Below are 20,229 nucleotides of genomic sequence, written 5' to 3' on the forward strand. Positions count from 1 at the left end.
ATCTATACTCTAAAACCAGTATCGCTTAACACCACTACCAAAGGCGTGATGATCTTTCTATTTCCATCTTTCAGGTGACATACAGCAATGAATATCCCCTCCCGTCTTTGATATTTGACGTCTGCCGAAGACTTTTTACGGTTTTACCGGTTTTAGAGCAACATGAATGAACCGAATGAACTTTGGGTAGGAGTCCAAAGGCGGGCGGGGGTCGATGGGCTGAGGCAGAAATTGACTCTGAAAGCATTGGGGAAAACATTCTGTTAGAGTGTTAGCCTGTTAGACGGAGGCCCATGGGTATTTGGGAAGCTGTCTCGATGTCAAATCTGATTGGGTGGAAACGATCACCTCATGCGATTTATTAACTTAAGTTTGGCCCCTGCTTTTAAAACTCTCTATCTATATATCTATCTATCTTGGTTGATTTACCCTAAACATGGATCTTATAAACACTATATGGGATAGGAAAACTGGGAGAGCGCATTGTTAGGGGGATCGTTAGGATTCTCAAAGTCATTCCAAATGTGATTTCAGCGCTGTAAACGCTATGCTTCACGAGTGGGATGCAAAATTTAGGATCTGTAATTTATCTGGTATATCAAGATCAGTTAAATGTAAGCGCGTGGGGTGAAGTAAATGAGATGTATTTTCATGTTCGGGTCTGAAAATTCTGGTCCTCTTTACAGTACAAAGTCCATGGCCCTAACCACCATCCTATAGTAACTATCTAAATAACATTTTGTTGTCTGGATTTGTTAGAGGGGAGAAAACGAATTTTGTACATCCATGTTTCCAAGAAATCTTTTTCCCCCCAATGTAGGTGTGAATACTAAAGACCTAGAATATTCTTTGAAAATACCTAAAAATTAAAAATTCAGGATTATTAAATCACGGAAAGTCGTGAGTATTATTATTTTTATCCTTTTAAACAAATTAGAGTGAACTGTGTATTGGGTTCTAATGAAAGACGAAGAAGGCAGGTGCAAAATTTACAAGTTCACCTTCCTGGCGGCGACATTATGGCTAGCCATATCAAAAAATTAAATCCTTGAACTTTGTTTAAACTTTGAAGTTTCATACTTTCGTTCCGCTTGAAACTTAATAAATAATACAATCACTTAAAATTAATTACGCATACAAAATCTACGGTATGGAACATTTGCCAATTTTTCGCGAAAGGTGTTGAAATTCATTAATGGAAAATAGCCATACTAGATTGATTTTTGTTATTTATTCGAAAGAAGATATAAAATAATGAATGTCAGGATTGTGTGTCTCGGTGCTGAAGGGTCGACCAAAGAAACTAGAGATAAATATCGTCGAAAACAACAACAACCGAAGGGTTTATCCTAGTTCCTTAGTTTTTGTTATTTCTGTTTGCCCCTCTCTTCCCCAGCCTAACCATCCCATAATGACTCGAACAAATTTAATAAGCTTAGTTTGAAATCCGATCCTAGCTGGGTGACAGACTGCCAGAGTTCCTTCGCCTTTACGAATGATATTGATTTTTCTCTCTCTTTCGATAACCCTGAAAGGGTTCGTCAACCTTAATAAGCTTAAGTTCAAATTTTTAAACATTCAATTGAGTTAGGCAATATCTTTGGCAATATGATATTTATTTGTTACTTTTATTTTTGCCGATAACAAGGACAACTTAACAGAAACTGAAGAAGTTAAAAGATAAAGAACATTATATAGTTTTAAAATTTAGTACGCGATAAAATTGTTTACTAGCAGTTTTAATTGGTTTGATATAATAGTTTGTTTGGAATCAATATCGTTGTGGTCATAAACTAACATTATAGAAATATTTCTCAAAATAATTAATAATTCTTCTAATTTTAAGGATTTTTTCATATTTTTCAATCATTAAAATACATAAAACTTAAAATTATTTACTTATTGCCAAATTTGTCATAAATCTCGCCAACACGTGCGTTTTCCAGTTTGAATTTGGTGGGAATCTATGTTAAAAGCGCTAAATCCGAAGGCTAAACTCGGCATAACCGCCCCATAGCGGGAAGAAACAGAACTTTGCTGTCGTCTGCTTCATCAAGTTGCCGGGTGCTTAGAGATCTCTGTTTGCTGTAAAATGACTCCCGTTAGCGATTTAATAGCCATTGGATTAATAGGTAATTATGTTTAACTAATATATTATGTCGTAATTTTATTGCATTGATGTAAATTATGCGTATGGGGGAGTTTTCAAGAATAGCTCCCGGTGACGGATTTTAAAAATTTTTTTTTCTTCTGAAAGAGAAAAATGCGAAAAAAATTATGGTGCAAAAATTTTTTGGGGCAAACAATTATTAAGGAAGATAGAGCTAGTTTTAATTTTAATTGCCCTGGGTAGAAGATGGCACAATTTATGCTATAAAAAATGTCGACTGCTTATTTTCGGCTAAACCTAACCTAACCCAACCGAACCTAACGTAACCTAACCTAACCCAACCGAACCTAACCTAACCTAACCTAACCTAACCTAACCTAACCACACCTAACCACACCTAACCTAACCTAACCTAACCTAACCTAACCTAACCTAACCTAACCACACCTAACCTAACCAAACCTAACCTAACCAAACCAAACCTAACCTAACCAAACCTAACCTAACCAAACCTAACCTAACCTAACCAAACCTAACCTAACCAACTGTAAACATGAACGTTTTGGAAAAGGTAATAAAAGTAAGGTAATATAGCTTAAATTGTGCTGTTTTCTGTCCAGAGCAATTAAAATTAAAACTAGCTGTATCTTCCTTAATAATTGTTTGCCCCAAAAAATTTTTGCACCATAATTTTTGTCGCATTTTTCTCTTTCAGAAGAAAAAAAAATTTTTAAAATCCGTTACCGGGAGCTATTCTTGAATTTAGCCGCGTATGGGCTCTTTTTATTAAGTCAAAATCTAAATTACAATATTTTGAGACCAAGGCTTACTGTAAAATTTGAAAAATTATTTTATTTCGGGAAAAGATAATTTACGCCGCCATATTGGTGGGTTTAAAGCAGGAATAAAGCTGAGATCACCCAATATGGCTACCAGAACAGCGGTAAGACTTGGGAGGGTGTGACGTACTACCATGGATAAATAATATGCGTGAGGAAATTGTTTTCACGCTATAGGATAGGCAACTCCCTATCTAGAACGACAGCTTATTCTGTATATACTCTGTTACCGCTTCGGTTGTCAGCACGCGCAAAGCTAGGTCTCTATGTAACGTAGTATTGCGCGTGCTGACAAGAGACTAATGAAATATTCATGCTCAGGATTTAAAATATCCTGTTTTTTGGCGTCTTGTCAGCACGCGCAAAGCGCGCAAAGCTAGGTTACATAGAGACCTAGCTTTGCGCGTGCTGACAACAACAGATGTTGTAACAGAATATATACAGAATAAGCTGTCGTTCAAGATAGGGAGTTGCCTATCCTATAGCGTGGAAACAATTTCCTGACGGGCATTCTTTATCCACGATGGCACACAGCACAAATACAGATAATAATAATAATAATAATAATAATAAATAAATAAATAAATAACAAAAAAAAACTAAACGATAAATAATTGTACAAAAATAGTAAAATACTTAAACAAAACACAATAGATCAGAGACACAAAGGAAGACTTGTTTAATGTTTTAATTTTTGGAATTAACATCAGAATTTATCATTACATAATTAATAGAACGGGATACAAATAATGATATCCTATGGACATGGTGTTATCCTGGTATTGTTGTTGATGATCGGAAGCTTTTGCTAAGCAAATGTGGGTTGGAAAGTGACTATTCTAACAGACAATTGCAATTTCGATATTGCCATCACAACTTATCATGGTTTTACATGTACATCTCTGATGTTTTTGACGCGGATAAGTTACCTCGAGTGAGTAAACTTTCTATAGCTTAGGCTTTTCTTCTTGAACATCATCGCTTCTATTTTTTAATATTCAGGTGAAACAATTCGCTCTGGTTATTCAAACTAGAGATTTTAATCCTGAAAAATACGAAGCTTTGGGTAGAATTCTCAGTAAATCATACTGCAAAAGTGGCAACCCCGCTGTTACGTTGAATCTTTACTTATCAGTCATTATAAGAGGCTCTTGCACTACCGAAGAGAATGGAACATTTTTAACGAAAGATTTTGATCAAAAAAGCGCATTTGCTAAGGTTTCCATTAAAGGCACGCATTATTTTAAGTTTAATCAGAAGTGAGATGAGACTAGAAGTGAAGGGCTCTAGCATTGATAGTTGATCCTGACACTAGTGAACAAATTTGAGGATTTTATGCCGCTTCCATCGCGCCTACACTACAGAGAAAAAAATTGGTCGAGTTCCAAAAACATTTCCAACCCCCTTCCCCTCAACCTAAAGCGGCCGAACACGGACGCGGCTCCTTGAATCTAGTTCGGCCGTCTACCACCGCGATCGTCTCACGTTTTGGAGGGAAAATTCAGAAACCGCTACTAGAGGGCCAACCGTTCTTGTGTTATCAAGAATATTCACCTTCGCCAAGTGAAGAATTTGGTTAGCTCAGTACTTCTGCTCTCATCTCACTTCTGGTTTAATCAAGATCTTGAGGGGAAATTTCTTTAAAACCTAGTTTGAATTCTAGAACTAATTAGAATGTTTGGTTTGGAATCCATACTCATCTACACGGCGTTAATGCTTAAGAAACGTATCTTAGTTTATCATCATAAGCTGGATTCTCTACTTAAATTCATAAGGCAAGATATTTTAGGCCTAATTTTATCAGGGGAAATAAGCCTATTTACGCCGCAAGCTTCTATTAAATTTTAGAGCCTTGCCCGCGTTAGTTTGGCATCGACAAAACTGGGATATACTTTACCCTCATATGGAGATTACAAATGCGGAAATATCGGAACTTTCCGGCTTACCTTATTACGTAGCTGGCTTTTGCGACGCTGCTATTGAAAGTCGAACAGATCTCTGCGATCTTTTTATAAATTTAGCAGCTACTGAAATAACGGTACCACCTCATTCCAGAGGTAACTATAGGCAAGAAGTTATATCAGTATCTCAGAGAGAAGGTATAAGATGCCTTTGTATTCGCGCCAGGCGCCATAGTCCCAGTCCCCCCTTTCAAAATACAAGGGGGGACGTAAAAGGAGGCCGGGCTATTTCGTCTCTCCTCTGTCGGAAAATATGACTGTAATTTTCGTCACTCGCGTCGTCGCGCTGACGTGAGTTTTCAAGAACCAATGAGATGCTGGATGGTTGTAATTTAGAGACGGGGATTGACTCCGGACAGGCTACGTTTGGACTGGAGATAAAGCTGGAAATCTGGCGAATTTATACCTTCTCTCTGAGATACTAGATATAACTTCTTGCTATAGGCTTAGAAGTTCGTATAAATCTTTCTTAAACTCTTTCGTAATCCATAGACTCATTCTCTATGAGTAAAACGCACAAAGAAATTGCCGTTTTTATGGTTAGGCAATCGGAAAATAACAACGATTTAAGCGAACATCAAGTTATTAAAGTGAGTCTTCTTTGATTATGATTAAACTTAATCAAAGTTGATTAAAATATCGCTTGTCGTTATAGGAAATTGCTGATAAAACATCGGAGCTTTTAAATAATCTCAAATCAATGTCCAAACCATGCGGTCAAGATGCAACCAAATTGGCTATTTCTTACGAAGATTTAAAGGAGAAAAAATATAGTCCAGCTCTGGAAAACTTTTTATGGCAACTAGCGGTAGCTGAAAGCTACGTTGTTATGACGTAAACACCTTACCTTTCTGACTTAAAAATTTAATTCCCCTAGTTTTAACGTTAATTAACCTTATAGAGTGCTGTCAGTTGTGACGTCAGATCCAAGGTTAAACGTCACGAGTCTGCCTTTAGCAATGGGCGGCCATGACAGTTACCGTTTTTTTTCTTTATGGGAAAACAGCATGGGTGACGTCACACCGGCGCTTCTGACAGCACTCTATAGGAACCGTCTAAAAACTCTTATAGATACTGACACTACTCTATTCCTTTTAAATTTGCATTTGTAACTTAAAATTAATTAATTAACGTTTATGTCAATTTATTAAAAATAGTTTTATTTTATTTATAAATTACGTTCCTTAAAGTTTATTTACAAAATGATTGCGTAAACAAAAACTGGCGTTCATTTTAAAGTAATTTCCTCACCAAGTACTCCTTCAACGTTGACGGTAACGGAAGCGTTTTAATTTTATAACCCGCATTATCTTCGTGGTAATTAATTTGTTTTTGAATAACTTGTCGACACAAATGCTTTAAACATTCCGGTTGAGACGAAACGTACCATTGGTACAATTCTTCGTTGGCGTGATAAGATGGACTCAATATTTGATGATGTCTTAACCAAGAGGCAAAGTTTAAGGTATCACAACCGCTTAAAACCAATACTTTAATCGCTGGTAAATGTTGTTGGAAAACTTCTCGTCGCCTTTGTAAAACGTTTATAGCGCGAATGCAACAATATAAAGGCGTCTTCCATTTCAAATCAACGTGATCTATGGCGGAATTCGCCTGAAATTAAATTAACAACAAAGTTTTTATTAATTAATTAAGATTGTATTAACATTTAACTATTTCAAAAGTGGATGGGAGGAAAAGTATGAAAATGGCCAAAAGTCAGTCGCGAGTCATCAGAGTTTCGCCGTAGTTGACCGTTTTATTGGCGTAGCTATACTGGGACTGTTCACTCCCTTAAAATAGGTCTTGTGTTAATTCGCCTTATTCCTGATCAGCGCCACCTACCCATAGCGGCGACTTTGAGAACTACTATAAGCGGCAAGCCAACCAGATGTCGCTAAAATCTGGTGACGTCATTTTTGGTAAGACCCCGAGAGTGCCCGTCAGTGACGTCACCAGATTTTAGCGACTTCTGATTGGCTTGCCGATTACAGTAGTTCTCAAAGTCGCCGCTATGGGTTGGTGGCGCTGATCAGGAATAAGGCTAATTCGCGGTTAAGCGGTTACCGTCGTCTGCTATTTTGTATGCTAGAACTTCCTCGATTTGTGTTTGTAGTTAGGACAGAGTAGCTGGTAATGTTTTAAAAGGTATTTGAAGGTATAATATGGATTTAAGTACGGTTATCGAAGCAATAGAAGAGCACAAAAAACTAGATACGTTTAAAACAAATCTCGGTAATTTAGCTATAGAGCGAGCAGCTTGCGTCGTGATGCGCGTGATCGAGTGGGCTATGGTTAGACCAAGGAGCATAAATGTCTGAACTACTTTCAGTCGCGAGTTTGCGAGTCCATCAGTCACTAGTAAAGTAAATAGTTATTGGCGAAACTTTGATGTCCGCGTATTTTAACACAGGCTCTATGGCCATTGTCATACTTTCCCTCTCATCCACATTTGACTATTTACATTACTTTGATTAGAACTTCGGTGATCTCGCCTAAACCCCAAAGTGCCGCGTAATGAAGGGCGATTTTTCCGAATCGATTTGGTTCGTTAACTCTGGCGCCAGCTTCGATTATGGCCTTCACCGTATCAACGTTGTTATGAACCAAAGCATTTTGGACGCAAATATGAAGTGGAGTATTCAAATTGTGGTCCCTCAAATGGAAATCAGCGCCTGAAAGAAATGGACGCCTTAATCGTACGTTATTTTTTTATTATTATTATTTGTTATTTAAATATACCCGCGACGATTAGTGTTTGACTTAAAATGGCGCGTCCATGATAGGCTGCCTTATGAAGGGGCGTACAACCAAAGCTGTCGGGTTTATTAACAATTGCTCCAGCCGCTATTAAAATCTTTAATTGAAAGATAAGGAATTAAACGCCATTTTTAAGATTAAAGTAACCAATTTCATCGAAATTGTAACTCTCTTAAAGGGAGGGTGAAGTAGAAAATCAAGTGATTTTTTATCGATTCTTCTACCAATTTTAAGGCCAGTCTGCATAGTGAAACATCCAGGAAATACTTCCGAATGATTTTAAAATTCAAATTAGGTTCAGATTTTAAGGATAATTTTAAACAAGGACCTCCGACCAATCGCGTGACGCCCTGCCTTTTTATTAACAAAATTCTAATGGCACGCTCCGTGTCTCGCGCCACGATTGTCACGTAGCGCGCCTAATTTTATCAAATCTCGTGATAAATTTCATTCAACATGGAACGTGCCACGAGAATTTTGTCAACAAAAAGGCAGGGCGTTACGCGATTGGTCGGAAGTCCTTGTTTAAAATCATCCTTAAAATCTGAACCTAATTTGAATTTTAAAATCATTCGGAATCTGTATTTCCTGAATGTTTCACTATGCAGACTGATCTTATAATTAGTAGAAGAATCGATAAAAAATCTCTTGATTTTCTACTTCACCCTTCCTTTAATTTGATTATTTTATAATTTCGACGGTATTGGCATCGTTTAATTTTTGAGGTTTAAAAAGTGTTGACAACCTCAACTATGTGTCTGTGATTTAACGAAACTGCTTCGCAAAGTGGGGTGCTCCCATCTTTAATGCTGGGTGGTTCAGGGCTGCGCCATGGGTAGTTTAAGTCAATTCCGGCTTCCACAAGTATTTGAACTGTGGCCGCGTCATTTCTCATAACCGCTACGTGCAACTCTCTAACGTCTGGTGGCATTCCATTTAAGCTGGAACGATTTCCACCCATTTTGCTGTAGGGAAAAGTTACTTTTCAAAATTGGCAAGCCTGAAAAGTTCCTAAATAATACCATAAGTTTATAAGATATGTTCCATAAGTTTGTAACTGGTTACAAAATGGAGCTTGTCATAAAGTGACGTCATAAGTTTATAAGATATGTTCCATAAGTATGTCACTACCCATACTTCGTAATGTTAGAGGCTTAATGAGAGCTAGTTCAAGAACGACAAGCGAGAATTGACTACACTCGGTTAATTTTGCAGTACATCTTCCTATTTAGTCTGTCCTTAGCCTTTGACAGCGCCTCACTAGGCGTCGCTTTACGAGAATCTATGACGTTTCACCTACGTCACTTCATGACAAGCTCTCATTAACGAGTGACACACTTATGGAACATATCTTATAAACTTATGGTGACGTAGGTCATAGATTCTCCTAAAGCGACGTCTGGTGAGGCGCTGTCAAAGGCTTAGTACAGACTAAATAGCAAGAAGATGGACTGCAAAACCGAGTGTAAGTCAATTCAGGCGTCGTTCTCGAACTAGCCCGAGCAGTAAGTCTCTAGCATTACGAAGTATAGGAAGTCTCATACTTATGGAACATATCTTATAAAATTATGATAATACGGGACAATATGCATGGTCATGATTATACTTTGGAATCATTAAAATTACTAATGGTTCCATAATTCAAAACGAAAGAATTTATTACAGAAGTAGTATTCATTTCAAGGTTATTTATTTTTTATGTTTAAAGCAATCATCAAACGTTCAAATTTAAGCTTAGTGTTTGAAAGATAATATGAATTTTATTGCCAATTAAGTTTATGAAGTTATCCAGTAATTAACTTATAAATAAGTAAGGGAGCCCAGCGGTCCTATAATTCCTATGTTTTTGAACTTGTCCTATATTATCCTATGTTTTTGACTTAGTCGAAGTTTTCGTATAGTTTAGCATCAAATTTATCAAAATTTAGTTCTTTTATCGAGATCACATTTGAATAGACACCGAAATTGTGCTGTCTAGTTCTTTTTGAGATTTTTCTACTGCCAAAATAGTGTTATGTATGAGCATTTTTAGTCCTATATTTCCTATAAAAACATTCTATAATTCCATAAAAAAATTACTATTTTTCCTATAAGCAGTTTAAATTTTTGGCTGGGCTCCCTGATAATTAAAATTAATAGAAATTCCGAAGACCCACGGCATTGAAAAGTTTCAACGTAAGAGTATAGCGCTACAGAACCCAAGTTTAGTATAAACATTTATCAAGTTTCAACTTAAGACTGTAGCACTATAGAAGCTAAGGAGTCTATTACTGATACTCCGCACTATATAACCAAGAAGTTATATCAGTATCTCAGAGAGAAGGTATAAGATGCCTTTGTATTCGCGCGCCACAGTCCCAGTCCCCCTTTCAAAATACAAGGGGGGACGTAAAAGGAGGCGCCGGGCTATTTCGCTGCCTCTCCTCAGTCGGAAAATATGACTGTAATTTTCGTCCCTCGCGTCGTCGCGCTGACGTGAGTTTTCAAGAACCAATGAGATGCTCGTTGTAATTTAGAGGCGGGGATTGACTCCGGACCTACTATACGTTTGGACTGGAGATAAAGCTGGAAATCTGGCGAATTTATACCTTCTCTCTGAGATACTAGATATAACTTCTTGATATAACATAGTCTTAAACACTAACAAAGCTAGGCACTGTCAATACTAGAATAGCTCCTACACTTGCTATATAAATCAAATAGAAGAATCTCCCTTAAGTTATCAAAAAAAAAAAAAATATTAAATGATACAAAACACCTTATCTAAAATTGAATACAACTACGCTTACATAAACTATTGCAAAATTTAAACAACTAGGACCTTTTTAAGTGGGACATCTTCGCGTAAAAACGGTACTTCTCTCTGCGTTAGGTGGTAAGAAATTTCTGTATTTTTATTTGCATAGATATAAATCATTAATTTATTTATATAAAAAAATTATTTTTGCGATGTTTTAGCTAACGTTACTTTGGGTTTTACTTGAACGTAAAGTTTTCCTGTTACATTATCTAGTTTTTTTTTTTTTTTAATAATATAAAAAGGGAAATCTGTGCCGTTATACCATACATAGTATAAGGTAACTTTTAAATATTTATAAATAGAAAGTATTTTTTTTTTATCTGATGCCATTGTATAATGACCTCTGCTAGTTTTAATTGAGGAAAACTTTTGCTTTCTCGGCCGGATTATTAGAACTTCGCGTGGTGTGTGTGTGTCAGGTTCAGATAAGTGTTAAGGCTATTTTATAATATATTTATAGATTGTTTAAAGGGGATATAAACTACGCAAAAATTACTTACAAATTGAAACATGATATCCCGCAAAACGTCGAACTTAACATTTTATTTATTCCTGGGTTTTCTGACAACCGTACGCAAAAATCTGTGCTACATAAATGTGGATAACTTAATACCTCTAGCTTATGAAATACATTTAACCTCTTTTAGGCTAGAATAATAATTACGGTATTAGGGGGCCCTTAACTATCGGCTTTCAAATTTCTAAGTAATAATTTTTATTCTTCTAAAATTTAAGAAAATAATATTGTCCCCAAAATTTATCTATTGTGATTTAAATGGGTCATAAATTTTCTTTTGATGACATTTTTATAAAATTAAGTTTATCCCTGTTAGTACCATCTTAACTTAATGTTAATAACAGTTTAATTTAAAATTTAAAGGGAGTTTAACTAAGTATCCCAATTTTTGATACCCCCTTTAAAATATTAGTAAAAATTCATAAAAAGAAGTATTGACAATATTCCAAGTTTGGAAAGTTCATTAAAACACGCGTAAATTAATAAAACTTACTGGTCTAGGGGTATCCAATCATATATCATGAATTTATAACACATGAAACTATTTACGCAACTTCTAAACATAGCGTTAAAACATGTCCACATGGCACGTAGTTTGGTTAAGAACTGTGAGCAGACTAAATGCCGCAAACCTCCAATGTTTAGGAAACTTACACCCATACCAAACCGAACGAAAGCTATTCCCTCTAGAAGGAAAGTTTTTTAATTTAAAATAGAAAGCTTATTATCCTTGAAATTACGCTATTATAGGGATCATTCAATGAAAAGTTGGTATAAAACTCATTTAATTCATAATTTGACCCCAATAACATTTAAAATAATAAATAGGCAATGTATAAGACTTGTTTTTGACTCGAGACTTTATTTATCATTAAGTAACTCTTTATTCAATTTAAAACAGAAATTAAGCATTTAATTCTAGTTGAATTATCCCCCTTTGTAGATGTAATCATGATGTAATATACCTCGGTTTAAGCATTTTAATTTTTAATATATTTTAGGCTATTCTACGGTTCCAAATATTATAATTTTTGGTTGGTAAGAACGTGTTTTTGTTATTTAAATCGTAAAATTAACATAATTAACTTTTAAACTAACTTAAATTAACAAAGTTTTTCGGAATTCCTACATAGTTAGGCTTAGCATTTACAGTAATTCATGCTCCCAGTTTTATATGAAATAGCATGCAATAAGAGCTTCATTTACCTTAAAAAGGTGCTTAGCTTACGTTTAAGCATGTTTTTTATTTATCAAAACAACTATAGTAACTTTTAAGTAGTTTTAGTTTGACGTTTAAAAGTTTGACTCTTCGGGCCTCGGTCTGCCATTATTTTTTTTCGGAGGCTTTGGGACTTCACGCGACGTCACGTCAGACTCTCAGTATATGACGTAACAGATGCGAACTGTAAGCGTTGCTAGGCAGCGAACCTGTATCCGTATAGCGCGCTTTTCCAGCTGATCGGGAGCGAGGGGCTACTCACTCTCTAAAACTTTTAAGTGATTTACATATTTATAGATCACAAATACGAGAAATCACCATGATTTCCAATAAAAATGTGCTATGTGCCACTTCAAACCTCGGAAAAATGTTTATGAGACACAAATCCAGTAAAATACTGGATATTTCCGGCGTTTACCCGCCAATTACGACTCCATTTGATAAAGATGAAAATATTCATTACGAAATGCTTAAAAGCAACTTAAAAACTTGGAACTCGGTTCCTTTCAAGGGTAAGTTATCATTTAAAACAATTGTTTATTTTTTTTATTATTTTTTTTTGTTACTTTCCTATTTCCTTTAAATTTTATAACGATAATAAGGGGTTTTTAAACGCAACAAAAATAAATGTAAATATTAATTAACACCAAGGATACGTCATACAAGGATCTACTGGGGAATTCGCGTTTTTAACACCCGAAGAAAGAGTTTCCGTCATTAAGTTCACCAAAGAGCATATTGGAAAAGATAAATTACTTATCGCTGGGAGTGGATGCGAATGTAAATGATTATAATTAAGAATGCGGGTATATTTAATGTTAACTATATTCAAATTTATTCGTTAAGCGACACGCGCGACTATCGAAATGACTAGAAAAATGGCGGAAGCGGGTGCCAACGCTTGTTTAGTCGTTACACCGTCTTATTATAAAGGTGGAATGACGGATGAGGCCCTTTTTCAACATTACACAAAGTTAAGGCGGCCATTTTTGATTATTATAGAGAGTTTAAGCTCTAGACGTAAAACAGGTTTCGTACGAACACGAAGAACAGGGAAGACCCCCAATAGAGTAATGGCAGCCCTCTGCCTTCGACTGTATTAAGCTCTATTGGGGAATAACATGGGGTGCCATTAGTCTATTGATTTTGCACAAAACATTCAGGGAAAATAAAGAGTTAAACTTTTTATTGGTGAAGTACCTAGTCCTGCAGGACGAAATATTCTTTAGCTAGACACGAAGGCGAATTTGTAGTACAGGAAAACTAGTTCTTCGTAGGGATTTGCTTTTGATAATTTCGTATATATATGAACCCTGTACACGTTTTAGAGTGAACTTCTTAAAATCTGTACAATCAGGGATAGGTTTAATAATTTTAGAAGTAGGAATGGAGAACGGTTAGTCTAAACTAGCCCAGTATAGGGAGAGGGCAAACCCATTGTTGCCACGTCATAGGCTTATATCTCTTACCTCGATTCCATCCCCCTAACGGGGGAATTTCAGTATCGCGCCTACGTTATGATGACGTTGCTGTTGTGGACGGTGAAAAATACTTATTTACTCTGTCGCTATGACCCGCCTCTTTTTTCATACCCCTCCGTCCCGGGAAACAGGGTCCAGGACTTAGACGCGCGCCCACATTACTCTGTTCTCCATTCCTACTTCTAAAATTAAATCTATCCCTGGTACAATTTTTTGTATACAGGGTGTTTGGTAGCCTTATCCGAAACACCCTGTATAGAAACCCTGACCTATCGCGTAATTATTTAATCTTTTACACAGGTAGCCGATTCGAGTCCTGTACCTATTATACTGTACAGTGTACCGGCGAATACCTCGTTGGACGTTCAGGCTGATTTGGTAATAAGACTATCGACCCATCCTAATATTATCGGAATGAAAGATAGCGGTGGCGATGTAAGTGTTGAACCGGCAAAAAAACCTTAGGGACTGATAAATTTGACTTGATCACGGAATCTATAACTTGAAGGTGGCTAAAATGGGGTACATTGTCCACAAAACGAAAGATAATGATTTTCAATTACTCGCCGGCTCAGGTGGATTTTTTCTGCCCGCATTGACAATAGGTTAGTTGGTTAGAAGTTATGGAATAAGTAACTTAATAGCAAAAAGTATGAAATGCGTTACTGCGTAATTTTATGTGTTCCGTATCTATGACGCTACATGTACCTTTCAACAGGGGTTGATTGCTTAGCTACGAAAATTAGTTTTAATTGTCAAAATATTTTCTAACGAGTTGCGTTGGTGGAAAACATGTTTTACTCGTATTCAGTGTCATACCTATTGTTGTTATTTATGGTTATAGCAAGAAGTGATATATAGTTTATTAGAGAGTAGGCATAAGATGGCTAAGTATTCGCGCGCCATAGTCACAGTCCCCATTTCAAAATATAGGGGGGGGGTAAAAGGAGGCCGGGCTATTTCACCTCTCCTCAGTCGGAGAATACGTAATTTTCGTCATTCGCGTCGCGCTGACGTGAGTTTTTAAGAACCAATGAGATGCTGCTTGTAATTTAGATGCGGGGATTAACTCCGGACCTACGTTTGTTTGGACTGGAGATAAAGCTGGAAATGTGGCGAATTTATACCTTCTCCCTAATAAACTAGATACCACTTCTTGGTTATAGTTTACGACTGAGAACATTGAGCTGATAATTTCGCGTTTGGTTCGTTGCAAGTTTGCCAATATGGTGGTGATAGTTGAGGAATCGGGATTAATTGGGGGATAAAAACCTGCAAACAAATCTCTGAATGTTCTTCTAAGTGTTCTGAATGTGGTTTATGTTAATCGTGTTACGTTTATGACGTGTTAAGGTTGCGTTGGCGGAATATTTGGTTTAGCCAATGTTTTGGGAAAAGAACTGTGCCATTTACAAACATTGGCCATTAGTTCGAAACGGGAAGAAGCCCGGCTTCTCCAGCATCGATTAATATCGCCAAATTCAGCGGTATTTATTTTTACACTAAGTCTAATTTAGCCAAGGCTTAAGTGCCTACTTCCGTCATTGTAGGTGACCAAAAAATTTGGGATCCCTGGAGTTAAACAGGCGATGGATTGGTTTGGTTTGTACGGGGGTCCAACCAGATCTCCAATGCAACCTCTGACCCCTGAAAAGACTCAGGCTTTAAGGAACGATTTTTCTGATAATGGGTTTTTGTAATTAATCATTTGATCTTATTGTAGAAATTTAAAATTAAAATTAAAGCAAATAATTTTGAGTTTATTTACAGATACAGGGTGATAAGTGTGCCTTAAATTACGGGGATGTTCTTTGGGCGATTTTGAGTCGAAAATGTTCTATGACATTTTGCCCTAAGGGACACCGTTTTCAAGTTAAGATTGGAGTATTTTACGGATGATCCCTTAAATTTAATTAAGAAATAGAAATACAATGGTAATTTAATTAAGGGGTCATCCCTAAAACACTCCAATCCTAACTTGAAAACAGTGTCCCGGACGGCAAAATGCCATAGAACATTTTCAACTCAAAATCCCCCTTAATTTATGCCTGACTTATCAGAAACACCCTGTATATACTGTATATTCATTTTTACTGGTCTGAGAAACATTCTTTCGCCCCCGTATTTTCAATTTATCTCGAATCTTGATAAATGCCATCACATTTTGAATGAAAGATGTTTCACATAACACCCCAGAACAAAAAAAGAAAATCTATTTATATACTTGATATAAGCCAATTTGTTCTTTACAGACAATATAGTAACGTTTTTCTTTGAGATATGACACTCAGTAGGTGACTTCTATAGCAACAAAAACATTATTTATCATCCTTTTCTATTGTTAGGATTTTTCCAGCCCTCCCCCTCTCTCGTTCCCGCCTCTTTTCTTATGTGATTTTTCCAGCCCTCTCTGTTTCCCGCTTATTTCATGGGTAAGTTATGTTTTTGGAAAGGGGAAGCTTTGGTCCTTGATGAGTACTGGTTAGAGGTTAGGGCAAAAGGGACGCGATCCTCATGAAAAGTAAGAGATAGAATTTATCTACCCTACTACGATTCAAACGAACATTTGCTCGTTAGGCTTACCGAGAGTTTTAGGTTAGGGTTAGAAGGGATTATTACGAGGGAAAATATCTCCATGGTAACCATCTCTATTACATCGTTCAATCCTGGGCTCAAATTATACTATTCCGTATAAGAGTGGGGGTATTATTACAGTTTTCTGTCTATACGAGTATACATATACCTTTTTAGGGACCCCGAGGATTTGGAAATAATTTCCTACGCGTTTTTAATATCATCAGTGGATGAAAGTTACTCAATTTACCCTTATTGGAAAGCCGTTAGAGCCACACACGTTTTACCTAAATTTATTCAAATTGTTTAACGGGGTACTGGGTACATTAGCATAAATTTTGAATGTAAATTTTATTGATTTTTAGTGTACTCTGATAGACGTTTTTGATTGAAACCCGAAGCGTGACTCGTCTTAAACTTTCTTCTTGTTATAATTAACAAAATATTAATTTACCCCAACTTAGATTAAAATAAATGATGGACCTTTTCAGTATTTTTCCATTACGTTTTTATTTAGTAATTTAATTAGCGAATCTAATGGCAGGGATAAACTGGCTCGCGTTTTTCGTTAAAGTGCCCCATAAATATTTATTCTTTCCTTTGATCATAAGTAAAAAAGAGAGCATCGTATCTTTCTGAAATATATTTTTGCTTAAGGCTAGAGGCGAAGCGAGGCCGAACCTATTATACAAGGTTCAGCAAAAGTTTCAATTCCTAGAAATAGAAAACCAAAAATGAAAAAAAAAAGGATGCATAATTTTTTTCTCTCTATTTCAAATGTTAAATTACGAAAAGAATTGGTTTAACGATACGAATTTTTTTAAGAGTTTCACTTTGCGAAATTACTACAATTTATCTTTATTTGCATTATTTCATCATTTTCATGCTTTGGTCAATAGATCAATGTTGATGCTAAGCCTAAATGTAGTTTAATTCTAAATTTCAAACATTGAGGTCGGAATTTAGGCCTAATGTTTTTTCGAGAGGGATTGCGACTAAAAATAGTTGGTTAGTCCGATTTGCGTTACCTTATGGATTGGTCAACACACTAATGTAACTGATGCGAAGCGTAAATGTACTTTAATTCTAAGTTTCAAATTCAAACACACACATCGCAGAGGTCGCGACTAAAATGGTTGGGTTAAACAATATCGCAATTTGTCCAAATGAAATTTTACCGTTTCATAGGTGAAACTGTTCAAACAGTGTGAGAGTAATACTAATTAGGCTTAAGAAGATTCTAGCAGCTGGGTCAAAGGTTAAACTATACCCATTTATAAATAATTTTGATCACGTTTATGGGTGTTAACTTGACTATTCGCCAATACGTGCGTTGTGACTTAACAGTTTGGTCTAAAATTAAGCAAACATTTATCATTTTGAAATAATTATGTCTTTTAAGAAAGAGGTTGAATCTCTTGGCTAAGCCTAATTACGTCTGTTGTCATAGCATTCTATTGTTTTAACTCTTTTTTTCCCTGTAGGCCATTGTTCAAAAAGAAACACGGTCCGTTCTATTCGTTTATGTTTAATTCCTCGAGGCCCGCGTGCTATTATTGTTAATCCTCAATCCCCATTTCCTTCTCCAAGAAATAAAGAGTCATTTATTAAAAAGGCTGGGACGTTTTCTAGGCCCTAAAGTCCACGTGAAATCAAAAGTAAACTCCGTTTATTGAGCCACGAAGCTTAGTTCAACAACATATCTGAAACGGTATTTCACAAACAATTGCATCAGGAATAAATACGGATAATAGTAATCATTGCGCCCCAGTATCTCCGATGTTAATTTCAAGGCGGGTTTTGTGGGAGGGGCGTCACAAATCTAATGTATTTCTAACTGTGATTTCATTGGTTCGGAACAACGCGAGGTCAAGCGAGAGCAAAGTTCAACGTGAAGCCTAATAAACTTTCCTTGGGGTAAAATTAGTTATTTGTATTGATTAGTCTAGCACAGAACACAAAATCCACCTATAGTATACGTTGAGAAAATGTCTAAACAAGAATTCCTATTTACTTCATGTATCCCTGATTCCAACACTAGGTAATATCCTATTGGATAGAATCCCGTTGGATCGAATTCAAATTTCTAAAATTGTAGCCAAATTTAAAACAATTTATAGCCCAAAGAGCGATTTTCTACTGAATGGGAATATTTAAATGGAAGAGCTTTCGACTGAATGGGATGGGTTTACACATATAAAATCATAGCGTTTTCCTTGAGTTGCCGGGCTCCAGTAGCGCAATGGATAAAGTGATTTGGATGATCGAAGAAGTTAAGCAGCATCGAGCGCCGTCAGTACTTGGGAGGGAGATCTCTTAATGGTAAGGTTAGATTACGTTAGGTATGGTTAGGTTAGGGTTAGACAATTTCCAAAAATGGAAGTTATTTATTGAAGAATGTTATTGGTGAACACATATTATTTGCTGCAGTATCAAGAAGTTTAATAAGAAAATCAATTTTATTTTTAGGTTAGGTTAGGTTAGGTTTGGTCAGGTTAGGTTAAGTTAGGTTAGGTTAGGTTAGGTTAGTTTAGGTTTGGTTAGGTTAGGTTAGGTTAGGTTAGGTTAGGTTAGGTTAGGTTAGGTTTGGTTAGGTTAGGTTTGGTTAGGTTAGGTTAGGTTAGGTTAGGTTAGGTTTGGTTTGGTTAGGTTAGGTTAGGTTTGGTTAGGTTTGGTTAGGTTTGGTTAGGTTAGGTTTGGTTTGGTTAGGTTAGGTTTGGTTAGGTTTGGTTAGGTTAGGTTAGGTTAGGTTAGGTTAGTAATATTTTATAAATCATTTAACAATGTTACGCCTTTTCCAAAATATTGAAATTTAGCTTCATTGACTTCTCAAATAATATGCCTTTTCCAAAACATTACTGTTATTTTAGGTTAGGTTTGGTTTGGTTTGGTTAGGTTAGGTGAGGTTAGGTTAGTAATATTTTATAATTCATTTAACAATGTTACGCCTTTCCAAAATATTGATGTTTAGCTTCATTGACTTCTCAAATTATATGCCTTTTCCAAAACATTACTTCTATGTTAACTTAGGTTTGGTTAAATTAGGTTAGTAATAATTTATAAATCATTTAACAATGTTACGCCTTTTCCAAAATATTGAAATTTAGCTTCATTGACTTCTCCAAAAATATGCCTTTTCCAAAACATTACTGTTATATTAGGTTACGTTTGGTTTAGTATTTTCTGCAATAACAAGAAGTTTAATAGGAAAATCAATAGAAAAATAGGATTGAAAGGAAAATTCATGATTGGAAAACCGCCCAAATTGTGGTATTCGGTCTAATGGGATTCGGTCGAACGAGACATTCGATCCAATGGGATTCGACCCAATGGTAGACAATCCAACACTATAGTGTCTCCTAAACCTAATCTACTAACAAAGAAATTGCTAGTTTATATTTTAAACAATTACTTCTGCTTTGCACGCCATAAAAAGTTTTTAACCATAGAGATACATTCATATAGGTTAGGCCAATTAAATTTCGTTGTTTTTAAATTGATCCGTAGTTTAGGCTTAAGTAACAATTCTGTAGTACCCTTACGGAATTTCTACGTAAAAAAAATGGTAAACTTGACTGTTGACTAGGAATAGTTCTGTTAAGTTCACACTCTCTTTAAACCCCCCCCCCCCGTTTAATCTCTCGAACCCCCAGGAGAGGGGAGGAATTATATTGGTTCTCATCATGGTCTCATTCCTCGGAATCAAGCCGAGGACCCGTCTTTCCTCCGTCATATGGAAAAAGAATAATGAAACGTTACCCCCCCCCCCCGGTTAAATTTCAAGCCATAATCATGTAACTTTATCTAAGTTTTATAAAGAACTTACGTCATTCTTGATTTAAGAGGTTTGTTATGGCCGAGGCTTAGTATAGGCCCTTTTTCACGGTTTCATGGTTCGCGAGTTTCGCTGTCTAAATCCGTCCCAGTTTATCTTTGTCGTTTTAGGGGTAGAACCTCTCTGCCCAACC

General features: G+C 36.1%; 3 protein-coding genes across 5 annotated transcripts; 2 read left to right on the plus strand and 1 right to left on the minus strand.

The window, feature by feature from the left end:
• Positions 1 to 760: 760 nt before the first annotated feature.
• Positions 761 to 6,085, plus strand: LOC149623249 (putative DENN domain-containing protein 10 B). The gene is made up of 8 exons (XM_089852316.1): positions 761 to 900; positions 1,947 to 2,132; positions 3,684 to 3,883; positions 3,952 to 4,180; positions 4,613 to 4,724; positions 4,798 to 5,006; positions 5,403 to 5,500; positions 5,566 to 6,085. Exons 2-8 carry the CDS (start codon positions 2,093 to 2,095, stop codon positions 5,746 to 5,748), a joined length of 1,071 nt encoding a protein of 356 aa, XP_089708442.1. The 5' UTR covers positions 761 to 900; positions 1,947 to 2,092; the 3' UTR covers positions 5,749 to 6,085.
• Positions 6,044 to 20,216, minus strand: LOC149623250 (NF-kappa-B inhibitor zeta-like). Of its 3 annotated transcripts, XM_089852313.1 has the most exons (6): positions 12,194 to 12,325; positions 11,481 to 11,673; positions 8,416 to 8,635; positions 7,653 to 7,767; positions 7,380 to 7,585; positions 6,044 to 6,524 (listed from the first exon to the last, which is right to left on the minus strand). In XM_089852313.1, exons 2-6 carry the CDS (start codon positions 11,645 to 11,647, stop codon positions 6,144 to 6,146), a joined length of 1,089 nt encoding a protein of 362 aa, XP_089708439.1. In that variant the 5' UTR covers positions 11,648 to 11,673; positions 12,194 to 12,325; the 3' UTR covers positions 6,044 to 6,143. The 3 variants fall into 3 exon arrangements, with proteins under 3 accessions (XP_089708439.1, XP_089708441.1, XP_089708440.1); XM_089852315.1 differs by lacking the exons at positions 11,481 to 11,673; positions 12,194 to 12,325 and adding an exon at positions 20,088 to 20,216; XM_089852314.1 differs by lacking the exon at positions 11,481 to 11,673 and having other exon boundaries at positions 12,194 to 12,334.
• Positions 11,901 to 15,440, plus strand: LOC149623251 (4-hydroxy-2-oxoglutarate aldolase, mitochondrial-like). Its single transcript, XM_089852322.1, has 8 exons — positions 11,901 to 12,025; positions 12,504 to 12,718; positions 12,858 to 12,986; positions 13,053 to 13,178; positions 13,986 to 14,122; positions 14,196 to 14,292; positions 15,041 to 15,174; positions 15,238 to 15,440. Exons 2-8 carry the CDS (start codon positions 12,526 to 12,528, stop codon positions 15,385 to 15,387), a joined length of 966 nt encoding a protein of 321 aa, XP_089708448.1. The 5' UTR covers positions 11,901 to 12,025; positions 12,504 to 12,525; the 3' UTR covers positions 15,388 to 15,440.
• Positions 20,217 to 20,229: the final 13 nt, after the last annotated feature.

This window comes from Phalangium opilio, unplaced genomic scaffold (genome assembly GCF_054372755.1).
Source record: "Phalangium opilio isolate 3A_F unplaced genomic scaffold, DU_Popi_V2 ptg000113l_1, whole genome shotgun sequence".
NCBI classification, from domain to species: domain Eukaryota; kingdom Metazoa; phylum Arthropoda; class Arachnida; order Opiliones; family Phalangiidae; genus Phalangium; species Phalangium opilio.